The sequence below is a fragment of the Rattus rattus genome, chromosome 6, assembly GCF_011064425.1.
Source record: "Rattus rattus isolate New Zealand chromosome 6, Rrattus_CSIRO_v1, whole genome shotgun sequence".
In the NCBI taxonomy this organism is placed as follows: Eukaryota; Metazoa; Chordata; class Mammalia; order Rodentia; family Muridae; genus Rattus; species Rattus rattus.
Window position 1 is genome coordinate 101,689,726 of NC_046159.1, and position 16,257 is coordinate 101,705,982.

General features: G+C 46.8%; 2 protein-coding genes across 2 annotated transcripts in view; one reads left to right on the forward strand and one right to left on the reverse strand.

Annotated features, from left to right (window-relative positions):
- The window catches only part of Atp6v0a4 (ATPase H+ transporting V0 subunit a4), a 79,481-nt gene that overhangs the window by 3,159 nt on the left and 60,065 nt on the right, over positions 1-16,257 (forward strand). The gene's annotated exons all lie outside the window — the stretch shown is intronic.
- Tmem213 (transmembrane protein 213) lies at positions 9,049-15,006 on the reverse strand. The gene is made up of 3 exons (XM_032906743.1): positions 14,862-15,006; positions 10,126-10,194; positions 9,049-9,218 (listed from the first exon to the last, which is right to left on the reverse strand). The coding sequence occupies exons 1-3, from the start codon at positions 15,004-15,006 to the stop codon at positions 9,049-9,051; spliced, it is 384 nt and encodes a 127-aa protein (XP_032762634.1).

Here is a 16,257-nt window from a genome sequence, read left to right on the forward strand (position 1 = left end):
TGTGCTTGGGGCCTTTGGTTCAATTCTTAGCACCACCAAAACGATAATGACCAAAAGGGGAGCTCAAAATGAACAGGCAACGGAAACCATGAGGAAGACTCAGATAGTTCAGAATATTCAAAAAAAAAAGAAAGAAAGAAAGAAAAAGAAAGAAAGAAAAGAAAAAAGGAAAAAAAGAAAGAAAAAGAGAAGAAAGAAAGAAAAGAAATCTTTATGGTGGTGGGGGAGATGGCTCAGCACACCTTAAGTGTGTCAGCTGTGCAACCATAATGACCCAGGTTCAGGCCCAGATCCGGCTAAGAAAGCTGACTGTGGTAACCAACATTTCTGATCCCAGCACTCCTACAGTCAGATGGGAGACCCAATGGAGAATTACCCAGAAGCTCTTAGGACCAGAAAGAGAGACCCTGCCGCTATAAGTGTGTTTGCACACATGTGGCATGGCCAAGGGAGCACCTGTATTCACACCCCCGCCCATAAAATAATTAATTTAAAAACTTGGCCATTGAGTGTCTTAGCACTCTCCCCCAAACCTGAGTACCTGGACTAGCCCAACAGCCCACATGACAGGAAGAACTGAGTCTTGTATGACGTTCTTGAACCTCCATGCATCTGAACACACAAATAAGTAAAATGGGAAAAGTAGTAAAAATTTAAAAGATTTAAAAATCTAACAGCAGGCAAAGGACATTATGAATGTTCAAAACAAACCTGAAAAAATCTTCAAAAGAAAAATAGAACCATACACGAATATTCAATGGTCATATATTCCAATATATCAGACAGTTTTGTTAATAAATATTGGGCAGGGGTATAACTTGGCAATAGTGTGCTCGCCTGCTATGTGCAAGGCAACACACACACACACACACACATACGTACTGAATAGGGATTTAAAACAAAAACACAAAAGCAACTGAAGCGCCTTGAGTGAGACCTGGAGAATGTTCTACCCAGCCAGATTTTACCTGCTCTGAGTGTAAACAGGTCCAAAGTACCAGGAGAGCAGTCACTAGGAACAGCTGAGACTTTGAAGGTCAGGCTGCTCCCATGCCCGAAGCAGTGGTCATTCCTTATCTAACACCCCCTCAACTCCCCCTGTTTGTACCTCCCTGCCCAGCACAGCTTAAGGTAAAAAGGAAACAGGAGCAGTCCAGCTCCTGAGGAAGATCATTTACCAAAACCTTGTTATTGCAAGATGCCCTGTTTGTCCAGTAACTCGATCGCTCCGTGGACCTCCAGCTCTTTTCTCACCTATGGGTGGGGTGTGTTTGACTCTTCAGATGTGAGAGCCTGACAAGACTCCAGCTGCAGACTTGGGCAAACCACATCTGTGTAGTTACCAATTCACCGCTTGTTGTATTCACGCCACAGTATAGCATTGCAAAAGGCTAAACCAACCCCACTTGAAAGTTTACAAGGTAACATCCTGTACAGAGGCGGGGTTGAGGAGGCTCCTTCAAAAGTACTTGTGAGGGTAAATATTTGGATTGGGGTTCTGTATGTGATGTGGTCATAGGTCTCAATGAGTGGTTTCTTTCATTTAATATTTTAAAATTCTGAAGAAAATGTTAGCGCAGCGCTTGAGTTCGAGAAGGGGAATTACAGCTGAACTGGTTGTTGTGTTTGAGTGAAAATAAGTGGGTGTTGATTTCAACATTAGTTCTGTGCTGCGGCAGAGTAAACAGAAGCCGGCTATGCTAATTTTAGCAGAATCTGAAGACTAGACAAGATTTAGAACTTCTAAAGCTGAGGAGGACGAGAATGCTCACTGCCTCGGTTTGTAAGTGAGATGGCTCACTGTGTAAAGGGGCTTCTGCCTGGCCTGCGTGTGCGCACACACACACACACACACACACACACACACACACACACACACACACAAATAAGTGAAGTTGGTGTCCAGTGTGTTTATGCCACAGATACAGAGGCAAAATTGATTGACAGATTATCAGTAATGCTAAACATTTTAAAGACACAACTAAATTTAAATGAGATAACCAATCTACAAAACCAATGTGTTTTTTTTTTTTTAATGTTTTCTTTGTTTTGTTTATGTAGGGGGTGTTTTTTGTCTCCTTGGTTGTCTTATTTTGAGACAGTTTCTCTGTGTAGTCCTGACTGTCCTGGAACTAGCTTTGTAGACAAGGTTGACCTTAAACTCAGGCATTTGTCTGTTTCTGCCTCCTGAGGGCTTGAGTTAAAAGAGTGTGCCACCGCTGCCCACCACTGGTGGTAACTGTTTTACTTTTTCTGACCCAAAGTCCACATTAGCATTAGTGAAGGAAATAAAAGCTAACTTAGTGGTTAAGAGCACTGACTGCTCTTCCAGAGGTCCTGAGTTCAAATCCCAGCAACCACATGGTGACTCACAACCATCTGTAATGGGATCCGATGCCCTCTTCTGGTGTGTCTGAAGACAGCTACAGTGTACTCATATATAATAAATAAGTCTTTAAAAATAAAAATGCTAACTTAATTACACTAAAGATTCTAGTAAATGTTAAATGGAGGACGTCTCAGTGGTTAAGAGCACTGAGCACACTTGCAGAGGACTTAGGTTCCATTCCTAGCTCTCATATGGAGGCCCACAATCGCCCATAAATCCAGTTTCTGGGGGTCTGATGCTCCGTTTGACCTCTGTGGGGAGGAGGCTCACATGGTGCACATACATATATGAAGACAACACTCATGCACATAAAAATGAAGAAAATTGGGGTTGGGGATTTAGCTCAGTGGTAGAGCGCTTGCCTAGCAAGCCCAAGGCCCTGGGTTCAGTCCCCAGCTCTGAAAAAAAGAAAAAAAAATGAAGAAAATTAAAGCGAGAGCTAGGGAGGTGACTTGGGCAAAGCGCTTGCTGCGTTTGGATTCCTCGTGTAACAACCCAGCTGTGTGGTACACATCTGTGATCCCTGCCTGGCAAGGCAGAAGCAAGAGGGTCCCAGAGGCTTATTGGCTGGTCATTCTAGCCAGTGAGTGAGCTCTGGTCCAACGACTGTCTCAAAGAATAAGGAGCAATAGAAAAAAAAAAATCAACCTCTGGCATGCAGTTGCGCAAAGCACACGCAAAAAAGCTAACCATGTTAATGTTAAGAATGGTGTATGATTGGGACCGACGAGGAAATTCGACCTTCAAGCTGACCTTACACAAAGCAATCCTTATCAAAAAAAAAAAAAAAAAAAGGAGAAGGAGGGGGGAGGAGGAGGAGGAAGATGGAGGAGGACGGAAGGAAGGAAGAAGGAGGTGGTGGCAGACAGCAAATGATGGCGACCTCTGGCCTTCACATGTACACGTGCATACATGTGCACACCACACTAGCAAGGACATGTGTGTGACCTTCCTGGTGTCTTGTCTGCAGCCCTCCAGGTGAAACAGGCGTTCCACCTTGAACCTCACTGCGTTCCACATGCCCATCGAGCCTAAAGTGTCTGTCACACAGGGAACTTAATAAACGCTCAGCAAATGCGTTCCTGGGAGCGCCGGATTTCTGCACAATCTAGTGAGTTTTTAATGTGTCCTCAGTGTACACGGTGATGGGTTTCACCATATATATATATATATATATATATCTTTTCAAAACAGAGGCTCCCTGTGTAGCCCTGGCTGTTTTGGAACTCACTATATAGACCAGGCTAGCCTGGAACTCACAGAAATCCACCTCTCTCTGCCTCTTGGGTGCTGAGCTGAAGGTGTGTGACACCATACGTGGTTACAACGGATATCATGGACCTTACTCTGTCACTCCCATTGCCCCGTCTTGTCCCCTCTCCAATCCTGCTGGTTGGGTTCCCTCCTCTTTCCAGTTAGTCCCCTCCTCCACTTTCATGTCTTCTGCTTTCTCTGGTTTATGAACATTTCACACCATCCCATTTATCTTCCCTCTAGCACACAATTAAACCCCCCTTTCTATGGCTCCTATAAAATTTGCAATATATATTTGTAACTAATCCAATTGCACTCGCAGAGAACACTATGCTTCTCCGTAGACAGTATGACAATATTTTTTTTTTTTTTTTGGTTCTTTTTTTCGGAGCTTGGGACCGAACCCAGGGCCTTGCGCTTCCTAGGGAAGCGCCCTACCACTGAGCTAAATCCCCAACCCCGGCAATATTTTTAAAAAAAGAATTGTTTTTATTTTATTTATATGAGTGTTTTGCCAGCAGGCAACTCTGTGTACTGCCTGCCTTCAGTGCCCATGGAGGTCAGAAGGTGTTGGATCCCTTGACCTGGAGTTGTGAGCTGCATGTGGGTGCTGAGGGTTGACCTGAGTCCTCTGGAAGAGCACCCCACATACACACACCCACACTGTCATGGAGGGTTCCCTGGTGCTGCCCAAGGCCACTATGCACCTTACGCGGATAGGTTGTTAACCCGAATGCTTTGTGTCTGAAGACTTTTATTTCCCTCAGCATCAAAGATACAACTTACAGAGAGATAAAATTGAGCACTGTGACTTTTTGTTAGGATGATTTCATAATAATCATTTATTATGAGGTCTGAGGATGTGGCTTAGTTGGTAGGATGCTTGCCTACTGTGCACCAAGTCTTGGGTTTGATTCCCTAGCACCTTATAAAACTCAGCATGGAGGTACATTCCTGTAATCCCAGCACTGGGGGCAGGAGGACCGGAAGCTCATTCTCAACTCTGCAGTGAATGAGGCCAGCTTGAGATAACGGGAGCCTGTTTCAAAAAAATAAGATGTGTGACTTTCTACATCTTAACGACAGATCAGATAATAAAGCTTAGGAGTCCCCAGCATCCGTTTGGCATTGGCCACATTGCAATTGGCATTGGCCTGTGCTTGCTATTCCTAGGTCCTTTGGTGAGGAGATTCCAATAAAGACAAGAACATACTAAGACAAACAAGTTGAGTGGGTGGCACTGTTAGAAGACTTTTAAAATAAATTGTTAAAATGTATCACAGCGTACTATGTACTAATGAAACAAGCACCAATGATAAGTGTTTAAAGAATATACCAGAAGAATCACCACCACTGATGACGCAGCCAGAGTGTGTGAGCTCGGAACCTTTGCGACTTAAGTAACTTCACCTTAGTGTAATTGATGGCTGATTCTTGAAAGGAATCCTGGGGACTTTGTGAGGAAGTAGCCCAGAAAATGATTGAACGTTAACTTACTCTTTGATATTTGGGTTCCTCTTCCTAAAATGTAACATTTTCTATAATAGCAAATTACTTGAGGCAACTTGTTTTTTCTAGAGTATCTCCATGAGTTTTGTTTGTTTTGCTTTTGTGCCTTTAAATTATTTTCCTTATATTGATTTTTGAGAGAGGGTTTCTCTTTGTGTCCTGCCTGTCTTAGAACTCACTTTGTAGACCAGGCTGGCCTCAAACTCAGAGATCCATCAGCCTCTGTCTCTTCAGTTGCTGGGATTAAAGGCATGCACCAGCACCACCTGGCAAATTATTTTTTTCTGTTAGATCAGAAATTGGCCCTTCGTGAGGGGTGTGTTTACTATACATAGGCTTTTAAAAAAAATTTTTTTTTTTTTGGTTCTTTTTTTCGGAGCTGGGGACCGAACCCAGGGTCTTGCGCTTCCTGGGCAAGCGCTCTACCACTGAGCTAAATCCCCAATCCCGTCTTTTAAAATTATTGTTTAAATATATTGTTGCATATATCCCTAAATATTGCTACATATATTCCTAATACAATCTGTTCGGTTTGGAAAATGTTACTTGTACGTAGATGTTTTCAGAGCTGACCGTTTGGTATTGAACAATGAATTTGGGAGCTCATCCCTGGGGAAGACCATTTCTCCAGCCTTCACCATTCCTTAGTTGCCTGCAGTTCCTCTTCAGGCCTGAGACCTGGCCTTTCCCCCTTCCACAATAGCATGTCTGTTGGTGCCGGTCAGACAGCTATGTTGCTGAGACTTCTCGGGTGTAGCTTCCCTGACATTTCTAGGAGACATGATCTCACAGCCAACTTCCTGTTCCTCTGGTTCTCAGTTTTCCCACACCTCTATTCTGCAATCCTTGAGCCAAAAGTATGGAGTGTTCATGAATGTATGCTGCCCTCACACGAGCGCTGTGCTAGTCTTCTCCGTATTGTCCCAGTTTTAGTGTACGTCCTGGGGAAGTGAGCACCTAGTGCAGATAAGTTTTAAGAGGCATTTTAGAATTATTTGCTGGTTACCAAATAGAGACAAGTTATAAATCATGAGCTATATGGCATTATGTGGGGGGGGGGGGGACACAGGACCCAATGACCCCTAATACTATTCTTAGTTCATTCCGTGACTCACTATATTGTCCCTGGAGTCAAAACCCCTAGGGTGAAGGGGTCCATCTTAATTTGCACAGTCGTTAGTTGTCCTTTTAAAAAGAGATGGTCTGTCCTGTGGGGCCAGCATGGTGACAGGGTTGGAGTAGCTGGTCACACTGCATACCGTTTTTACATCCCCAATTTTCCTAATTTGTCCCGTCTATATGAGTTACTGAAATTTTCTTTTTTTCATTTTCTCTTTGGTAACTTGCCTGTATGTGCACCACATGAGTCAGAAGAGGGTGTCAGATGCTCTGGAACTGGAGTTTCAGATGATTGTGAGTCACCGTGGGGGTGCTGGGAATTGAACCTGGGTCCTCTGGAAGAACAGCCAGTGCTCTTAACTATCGAGCCACTATTTCAGTAATGCCATATGAGTTCGTTTTGCTGTGACCTGACAAAGGACTTAAGAGTAAGTTATTTTGCTTTGACACTTTGAAGGTACAACCGTCCTGGGAAAGAATTCATGGGAACAGGGGTTTGAGGTAGCTGGTTACACTGTATCCTCAGTGGGGAAGGGAGGGTAGGAGGATCTTCAGTTCCAAGCAGGCACATGCATCAAGCGGAAGTGTGAGGCAGATGGTCACACTGTAACACTGTATCCATAGCAGAGAAGGGGGAGGGGAAGAAGAAATAATCCTCAGCTCCAGGCACCTGTGTGGAGGCTCACAACCATCTATAACTCCCATTCCAGGGAATCCAATCATCTTCTGACCAGTGCAGGCACCAGGCACTCATGAGTTGCACAGACATGCATGCAGGTAAAACACTCATTAACATATAAATTCCAAACCAACCCAGTCAGCTCTCATCATCTCCTTGAGTTTCATGGAATCCCGGAGATGTCTGTCAAAACTATCAGTCTACATGGCATTAAATGTCCAGCAAAGCACTTGTGAGTAAAAGATGTCCGTGTTGCCTCCCCTCTTCTCATGGATAGGTGCTGATTTTCTTCTCCACAAATGTTTCCCATTGTGCCCACTGTGGCCCTGCTGACCACCCACATCTCCCAGTCCCCTTCCCAGGGCTCTTTCTACAGAATTGCCCTTGGAAAGTTAGGGAGTGAGAGATGTGCTTATTCCTCTTCATCCAGAGCCTTGTGGCTTCTATCCAGAGATAGGTGGGAAAGCTACCTCTAGGGATGTCTTGGAGATGCTGGGAGGTTCTGTTTGTCTCCCCGGAGACAGAGCTCTTACAGTGATTCATCGAGTCTGGGAAATTGACTTCAAGATGTTCAAAGAAATTTAAAAACTATTAGAAATCTCTTCCTGCCTGGCATACGTATTCTGGTGTCTTCTATATTCAGAGTGGTCTGACACACCCAGCAGGAGGCCGGGTGTCACTGCTTTGGATATACATATCCACATTGTTCAGTGTTGGCCCCTGAGTCTAGGGTTTCTTTTCCCACTTCAAAACCAGCATCTGCCCCAACGGTCAGTCCTGGTGGTCTTATTCTAAGGAAAGTCTGCCCCAGAATTGTCCTTTCAATCACATCTCCCCACCCCTACATGACCTGAACAGGACGGAACACTGGGTGCTCCTGTGCGTATGTGCAGGCCTGTGTGCTGGTGCACACCCATAACCCCAGAGCTATGGAGGTGGAGGCAGGAGGATGAGACACTCAAGGCTAGCATGGGCCACAGGAGACACAGTTCTCAGTTACATGTTAAGTTCAAGGCCAGCCTGGATTACAGGAGATTTCTCTCTCACAAACTGACAAAAATCAAAACATAGCAGCAGATGGATACAGGCTGCTCGGAAGGAACAGGCAAGCCTCTGTCCTCCACCTCCCACACAGCAGCCCAGACTGTTGGAGGAGCTCTCTGAGACCCAGTGTTAAACCTTGGTTGGGCCTCGTTCTTACATGCTCAGCTTAGAAAATTGATACCTAAAGTAATCTGCTGTGTTTCTCTTCACATCGGCTTGAAATACTTAGTCTCTCATCTCTTAAAAACAAGTCCTTGAGGGGTTGGGGATTTAGCTCAGTGGTAGAGCGCTTGCCTAGGAAGCGCAAGGCCCTGGGTTGGTCCCCAGCTCGAAAAAAAAGAACCAAAAAAAAAAAAAAAAAAAACAAGTCCTTGAGGCTGGAGTTAAGAGCACTCGTTCTTTCAGAGGAGATTCAATCCAAGCACTTACATGGCGGCTCACAACCATCTGTAACTCCAGTTCCTGGGTCTGACACCCTCTGAGAGCACCACGGGAATGTGCTCACAAACTCCAGCAAGCACACATACACAGGAAAATAGATGATTAAGATAGGCAGACTGATAGTGAAGATGGAGTGCTGGGGAGGAATTGAACTTGTGAAGAAGGCAGGGTGGCTCTGCCCTTGACTAAAGTAGGAGGAGCCAACGTCCTGCTTTTCAAATCTGTCCATTAAAAGACGGCCTTAGGTTTCCTGTGCACCCTGAAGAAAGCGTGGGGTAGATGGGGAATGTCACTGTAGGGACTCTGGTGGATGACGGCCATTCATGCAGACACACAGGTCCTTGGGACAGCTCTGACCTCACCTTCTTCCTTCTGGAACAGTGGCTGAAGTGGGTGTGCAGCCACGAGGGGACGCTTGAGGGCAAAGTGCATGTGTGGCTTATACAGGGGCCTGGGTTCGGTCCACAGCACCAAATCCACAATAAAGGAGCCAGAGACTTCGAGGAACACATGACTTTAAAGTGACAGAAGCCCGGCTTCTAGAAGCATCCCCCGCCCCTTCCCGCTTCCCACACGTGGTAGAAATAGCCATCCTTGGGAGCCAAAGCTCTGCTCATGCTGCCAGGTCTTTGGGTTCCTCTGGAGTTAGCTTCATCAGTTTGTCCACGCACAGCAGGATGAGGGTGAGGAACCAGAAACTCCAGCCAACCGCCGCAGCGATCCAGCCATACTCGTCCACGGAAGCTCGGCAACACAGGGAGGCTAGTGGGCAGAAGTCGACGTCTGACAGGGGAGAGCAGGAACAGGACTGTAAGACACCAGCCAGGCCTGCTCCCTCTCAAGTTAGAACGAGAACACAGGAAGCAGCTGGCGTTTACAAGCACTTGCCACTTGTTAATCATATCCTAAATCCTTACATGTTTGCTGCTTCACACACTCAAGCTAACAAACAGTGACATTATTACCACTGCTTTCGTGCTAGGTACTGGGGCATTGAATGAGGATATGACCTACACTCCAGCCCTTTGCTGGTTCAACTATTATCCCCACTTCATGTAAGAAATCCCAAACTGAAGAAGACCAAGATCACAGTACGGCAGAGGCAGAACCCACATTCAAGTCCGTAGATCGAGAAGCCGTGCTCTCGGCTTCTTAGGTAGTTATTATTGCTCCCTCCCTGGCTCTAAGTGCACAGATATAAGCGCAGTTGGCCATTTGATTAGGACGGGATAAAGGGGGGATCAGAGTTAAGATGAAGCAAAACCTTTCATTGACTGGACACATGTGGTGGAGATTCCTGTGCTTTCTGACCATCCTGCTCCTGGAAACATGCCAAGAGGATGAATAGAGATAGGGGAAGAGTCCACAAGCCAGCTCCTGCTTTGGGCCGAAGTTGGAGAAGCTATTTTCAATGGGCTTTTCACCCCCAAAATACTACATTTCCCCTTTGGCTGCTGGTCATTAGACCCACCTGTGCAAAAGAGCATGAGACTAAATTTTGATCAAAGCCAAGCTAGCTTTTAAAGCTGCTCTGTGAACAGCGCTGGGACATTCCCCTCCCCCACTGTCCAGGAAGACCAGACTGTCTGTGAGTCACCTGACACGGATTAGTGGACAGAGAAGGGCCCAAGTTTCTTTCCTAGATCCAGGGATGGCTCAAAGATCTGCGCAGTTGACAGGGGAAACTTACTAGCACACTGCTCGAGGGTCCCAGGGTCTGGGTGGTGTGTACTCAAGGTTGAGTTGCCGCTGCTGGCTTCTGCAAGGAAAGGCAAGTTGTCTCAATGAGTCCTGGCAGAGGGTTAGAACTATTTCATGCATGAGTACTGAGTAATGGCAGTGGCCTAGGGGTTCCAGGGAAACTACACTAAGACTTGTGAGGAATACATTGAACTCATCTCACTCATCAGCTAGGCCCCAACTCAACAGTGGGGCTGTTTATGGAGACAGACAAAGAAGTAACACGGGCTAAATGAGGGTACACAGAGTCCTGATTGGGGGGGGGCGCAGGGAGAGGGAGAGGAGAGGGGAGGGGAGGGGAGGAGAGGGGAGGAGAGGGGAGGAGAGGAGAGGTAGGTTGATCCAACACTTGGGAATCAGAGGCAGGTAGATCTCTGTGCATTCCCAGGCCAGCCTGTCTGTAGGAGACTGTGTCTCAAAAACAAAAACAAAACAGAGAGGGGGAGGAAGAGGAGAAGGAGGAGGGGGAGGAAGAGGAAGAAGAGGAGGAGGAAGAGGAAGAGGAGGAGGAAGAAGAAGAAGAGGAAGAGGAGGAGGCACCACCAATTTAGGGCTTAGAGGAAGGGCCATTCAAGGTCCCAGTGAGCCAGAGACCAACTGTAACCCCAGGAGGGAGAGCCCAAACCTGCCCACACCTTGCCCTAGACACCCAACCTGCAGAATGGTGATCAAGCACCTTTCTGTCAAAGACCTCCAGTCTGTGGTGTTTGTTTTACAAGCCTGGATAAAAGATTATGCTCACCTTTCTTCAAACTTATAAAGTAACAGAGTTTGTCTTGTTTTTAATTTTTAAATTGTTGTACAAAATAATAGGTTTCATCAGGACATTCAAATACGAAGATCACGTGCTCTGCACATAGTCTTCCTCCTGATACCAACTCCTGTGCTCCCTCTGCCATCCGACAGGTCCCTTCCTCTTTCCAAGTAATCCCTGTGCTGTTTAGTACTTGTCAACTTGACATAAAGAGTCACTTGGGGAAGGGAACCCCAACTGAGGAACTGCCTCAGATACCTGTAGGCATGATTGCAGAGGCATTTTCTTGATTAAAGATTGACGTGGGAAGTTTATTTTTAAGATTTTATTTATTTATTTTATGTATGTGAGTCTCTGTCTTCAGTCACACCAGAAGAGGGCATCGGATCCCATTACAGATGGTTGTGAGCCACCATGTGGTTGCTGGGGATTTGAACTCAGGACCTCTGGAAGAGCAGTCAGTGCTCTTAAGCACTAAGCCATCTTTCAAAGCCCAAGATTTATTTTATGTGTATGCATGCTTTTGCTTCCATTATGTGTGGACATTACATGTATGCCCGCTACCCATGGAGGCTAGAAGAGGGCATTGGATCCCCTAGGTCTGAGAGCCGAGAACTGAACCTGAGACCTCTGCAAGAGCAGCATGTGCTCTTAAGCACTGAGCCATGTCCTCCATTCAGATATGGGAGGATTTGAAGATTGAGTGTAGGAGGGGCCAGTCCCTGTGGCTGGTACTGTTCCTAAGGAGGTGGTCCTGGTTTGTATAAGAAACAACCTTTGTGAGTTATATTAGTGCTCCTCCATGGCCTCTGCTTCAATTCCTCCCTCCAGGTTCCTGCCTTGGTGTCCTTTCACAGTCCTTGTCCTCTTAAAGTTACCTTGGATCAGTATCACAGCAATAGAGGAGCAAACTAGAACAGCCCCTCCCATGATCATTAATGGCCGTATAATCTCCTCATAGGATACAGAACTGTGAAATAGGCTTCCAGGGTTTGGCTCATTCCGCTCTATGTGACTTCTCATTCCATTCATTTTCCTGAAAAAATGACACAATTTTATTCCTTATGTCTGAGTATAATTCATGCCCCTGTACCATATGTCTTATATCCGCTCATCGGTTGATGGACATCCAGACCGGTTCCACTTCTCCCCTACTAAAAACAGTGCAGCAATAAGCAGACTGTGCCAGCTGTCCCTGTGCTGAGCTGACCCAGGTAAAATCCCATTTTATCGTCACTTCGTTCTTATTCAAAGACACTTCGTCTTCTTTTAAAAACAGAAATGCTTTTCAGGGGAGCATGGTGGCATACATATGCCTTAATTCCAGCACTTGGCAGGGAGAGGCTGAGGGGTCTCTGAGTTTGTGGCCAGCCTGATCTACACCCCAAGTTCTAGGCCAGCCAAGGCTACGTAGGGAGACCCTGTCTCAAAAGAAGAAAACCTAACCAAACCAAATAAGCTCCTCGGTGACCAAGACCCACTGCACAGGCTGCTTCCTGCACATATGCCTATAGGATGGCTATTCCAGTGTTAACTGAACCAAGCACGGAACAATCTAGAATGTCTCTTTCACAGCAGATTCAGTTTCTCTCCAACATGTGAACAAAACAAAACCGTTGAAACCCGATCTTGATTCTTCATCTCTGTGGGTTGTGATGTAGTCACACAGGTACAAGGTCATCAACAAAAAGCACATCTCAGGTGAGCAAATCCACTGCTTAGAAAAGCTGGAGCTTGGAACTGTCTGCCGACTGACAAGCAAGGACAGGAAGATGAAAAGACAGACAAACAAGGACTTTAGAAGGAATTATAAAAGTTCTGTCGAGAGTTTGTGAAGCAGTTGAGATTCAGGGAGAAAAGCTGTGTCCCTGTGTCTTCTGGCGGAGGGTGGCAAGACCCACGATGCTGAGGACATCAGTTCCTTGACACTGTGGCTATTCACGGTGATTTTCTTAAAAATGAACTTAGGTTGAACAGTTACGCTGGTCATATCTGAAGTGTGTTCAGGTAGCTGGCGGCCACCTTACTGGAATTGCAGTTCAACCGGACACATTTACCAGGGAATAAAATCCTATCCACACAAATCCCAATTTGGGGGCGGGGGGGGATTAAAACCAAGGGGGTTTTTGTTTATTTGCTCATTTGTCCTTTTAAAGACAGGATCTCTTGTGTCTGAGGCTATCTTTGTGCCTGCTATGCAGCGGAGAATGATTATGAACCCTTGATTCTCCTACCTCTACCTTCCAAGTACTAAGGTGACAGGCATGCACCACCTTGCGGTGGGGTGGGGGTGGGGGTGGGGGTTCACGTGATGCTGCACATTGAGCCCAGGGCTTTCACATGCTAGACAAGCACCCCACCCCCACCCCAGTGAGCTGTGCCCCAGCCCAAGAGACTGACTTTTGAAGAGCCTTTCTGGAAATTATATTGCTGTCTGCTTGAAAATGGAAAGGAGGGCCTAGAGCTCTTAATGCCCCGCTGCCTGTGGGTCAGCTTGTCCTTCAGAGGTGTTGTTTACGCGGAGCAGGCTAATTGAGGAAGAAAGTTGTTGCTTAACCACAGCCACAAACCTGCTGCCTCCCAGTCCCGAGTCCCTCCATCCCGCCTAAAATATGCGAGTAACCTTGATACAATCTGACTTCTGTTGTAAATTATTCACATAGCTTAGAGCTGAGCCCTGTTTTCCCTTCAAAACCAAATAATGCCCTCAGCCTTGATCTGGTCTCTCCACCTAGGGTGGGAGTATTCTCAGGACAGAGTAAAGGAATGGGGAAAATTTATTGAGATGCCAGTATTAGGCTGAATCCTATGAGGTTGCCATTTTTAGAGGTCAGGACCTCACTGGCAGCTTTATACTTGAATGTCTCCCTTTGGTGTTCTAAGAACCATCCAGGGACTGGTGGACTAGGGGAGACCCAAAAGGCACTGTCATGGCAAACAGAAGAAAAACAACAACCATAAAAACTAGCGCCCTTATCTGTGGTTGATAAACTGAGAGTGACCATAGCTGCTGCCGTTTACTGTGCCCTTGTTTTGTTGTAAATGATTTACAAGCTGTTACCCATTTCCTCTTTACAAATAAATCACAAACCACCGTTGTTACCCCAATGTTATAAAATAGGAGTCTGGGGCACAGAGAGGTAAAGTAACTTGCTCAAGATCACACAGCTAGTAAGCAGGATGAGGAGAAAGGAGTCAAAGTTCTCTAGCTCTGAAAGGTCCCAAGGGCCTCCTGGCTGTTCCAAGAGGAGAGACTCAGGATGACAGAATATTGAGAAGGGTGTGTCAGGAGTGGGGCCAACGGGGGAAGCTTGAGGCAAGGTCAGAGCCAGAAGCAGGAAAGAGGAAGCCAGACCCCTAGACGCTCTGGTGTAGAGCCCAGCTAGGGAAGCCAGGCCTCTTCAGATGTGAGAAAAGAAACCTGAGTGGGAAACTGTGCTTCCGATGCCTGCCCTGAGGAGGCTCGGGGTGGGGGTGGGGTTAGAGAGCCGCCTAGGGTAGCTTTTCAGTTTCAAATTGGCTGAGGCAGTCTGGGTTGGAAGGCACCTCTGCTGGAAGGTGAGGTCTCGTCCTGAGGGAGCCTTGGCAGAGCCATTGGGAATAGCAGGGGCGCGGTACCCCTTTCTACCAGTTTGGTCCTCTGACGAATGAGATGCCAGCAAGTTGGCAAATTTGTTCGTTGTGTTTTGTTTTGTGGCAAGGGTCTACAGGGGTGATTGCTGCTGTCCTAGCAAAGGAATTGACTGCCAGGAACCCAAGACATCCCCAGCTAACTCCCACCCCCGCTCTGTGCCTAATCCTCCAGGGAAGCCACTTCTGTTTCCTCTTTCCTCTGTGCTGGACCAACCCTGGTCAAGGAATCCTCCCTCCCCTTCCCCCAGTCCTGCCCTCCCCTTTCCAAGGTGGCCAAGACTAAAGCTCAAAACTATTACCTGTACCGCAGCACAAGTAGAAGGAGGTGAGGACCAGGCTGAAGAGCAGGGCGGCCTGCGGGGCAGAGGTGAGGTACCCAGGGCTGCGGAGGAAGACACCTGTCTGGGCCATGTTGCTGCAGAGGTGCTCTGGGGTGGGGAACATGTGTCCTGAGTGTGCTGTGTTTGAGGTGACTCCTGTCCTGCAGGAACTGGGAATCTGTTCAGTGTTTGGGGGTAAAGAAAGAAGGTGGAGCCAAGGAAAATGCCTGCCACACCTGCTCTGCCTCTGGAACTGTGGCTGGGGAAGGGAAGGAGGGGCAACCCCGGCCCTCCCTCCCTCCCTGAGACAAGAGTTCTCCTTGAGGAAAAGGGAAGGTGATTCCCTGCTGGTTCCGTGGATCTGGACTTGCTGTTGATTCACCTGCAGGTGTAGTGTAGATTCTCTAAATCAATTACTTATTGATTTCAGTAATTCTCAATTACTTATTTCTCACCCACTGTGTGCACTGAACTATGCTATAGCCTGCAAACACCCAGAGTGTTGGCATTACAGAAACCCAAGACCCTGAGCAACCTGGGGAATGTCTGAATGATAAGGACGTTGGGCATCAACAGCAAGAGGCCAGCCACCCCTGCTGATGAGACACCTTAGGGAGGCCTTGAGGTCTGACAGGTGAAGGAGAGAAAGGCACTGCAGTAGGAAACTCAGAGGTCACAAGGTGGTGTTCGGAAGCCCACTGTGATCTTGACGTAGATAAATTTGGTCCCGCTCTGGGTAGGAGTGGGTAGGCCTGGAGAGCCAGGCTGACTATGTGTCCGGGCACTGACTGGGGGATTTGAACCTGCATCAGGAGGCAAGCCCGGAGGCTGTGTGAAGGTTCTGAACTGAGTAGTGGCAATCGTGATTGCTGCTTTCAGCCTAAATGTTTGACTGACAGTGTTCTTACTGAAGTGTCCTTACCTAAGGCAGTACATTCCAAGGACTCAAGTGGATGCTTGAAGCCATGAATATCACTGGAATACACACGTACTTTCCTAGAAATACGTGCCTATGATAACGTTTAATTTGTAGTTGTAATAAGAGATTACTAACACAGCTAATAATTAAGCAGCAATTATAACAATATATTATGTACCATTTAAAACTTAGGAATGCCTGGTTGTGGTAGTGGTGGTGGGAGTGCACGTCTTTGATCTCAGCATGCCTGAAACAGAGGTGGATCTTGCCAGTTTGAGGGCAGCCTGGTTTATAGAGCAAGTTCCAGGGCAGCCAGGGATACACAAAGAACTCAAAAAAAAAAAAAAAAATCAAAATAATAGGGGCTGGAGGGATGGCCTAGTGGTTACTCATTGCTCTTCCAGAGGACTTGGATTCAATCCCCAGCACACACTTTGCAGCTCACAACCGTTTGTA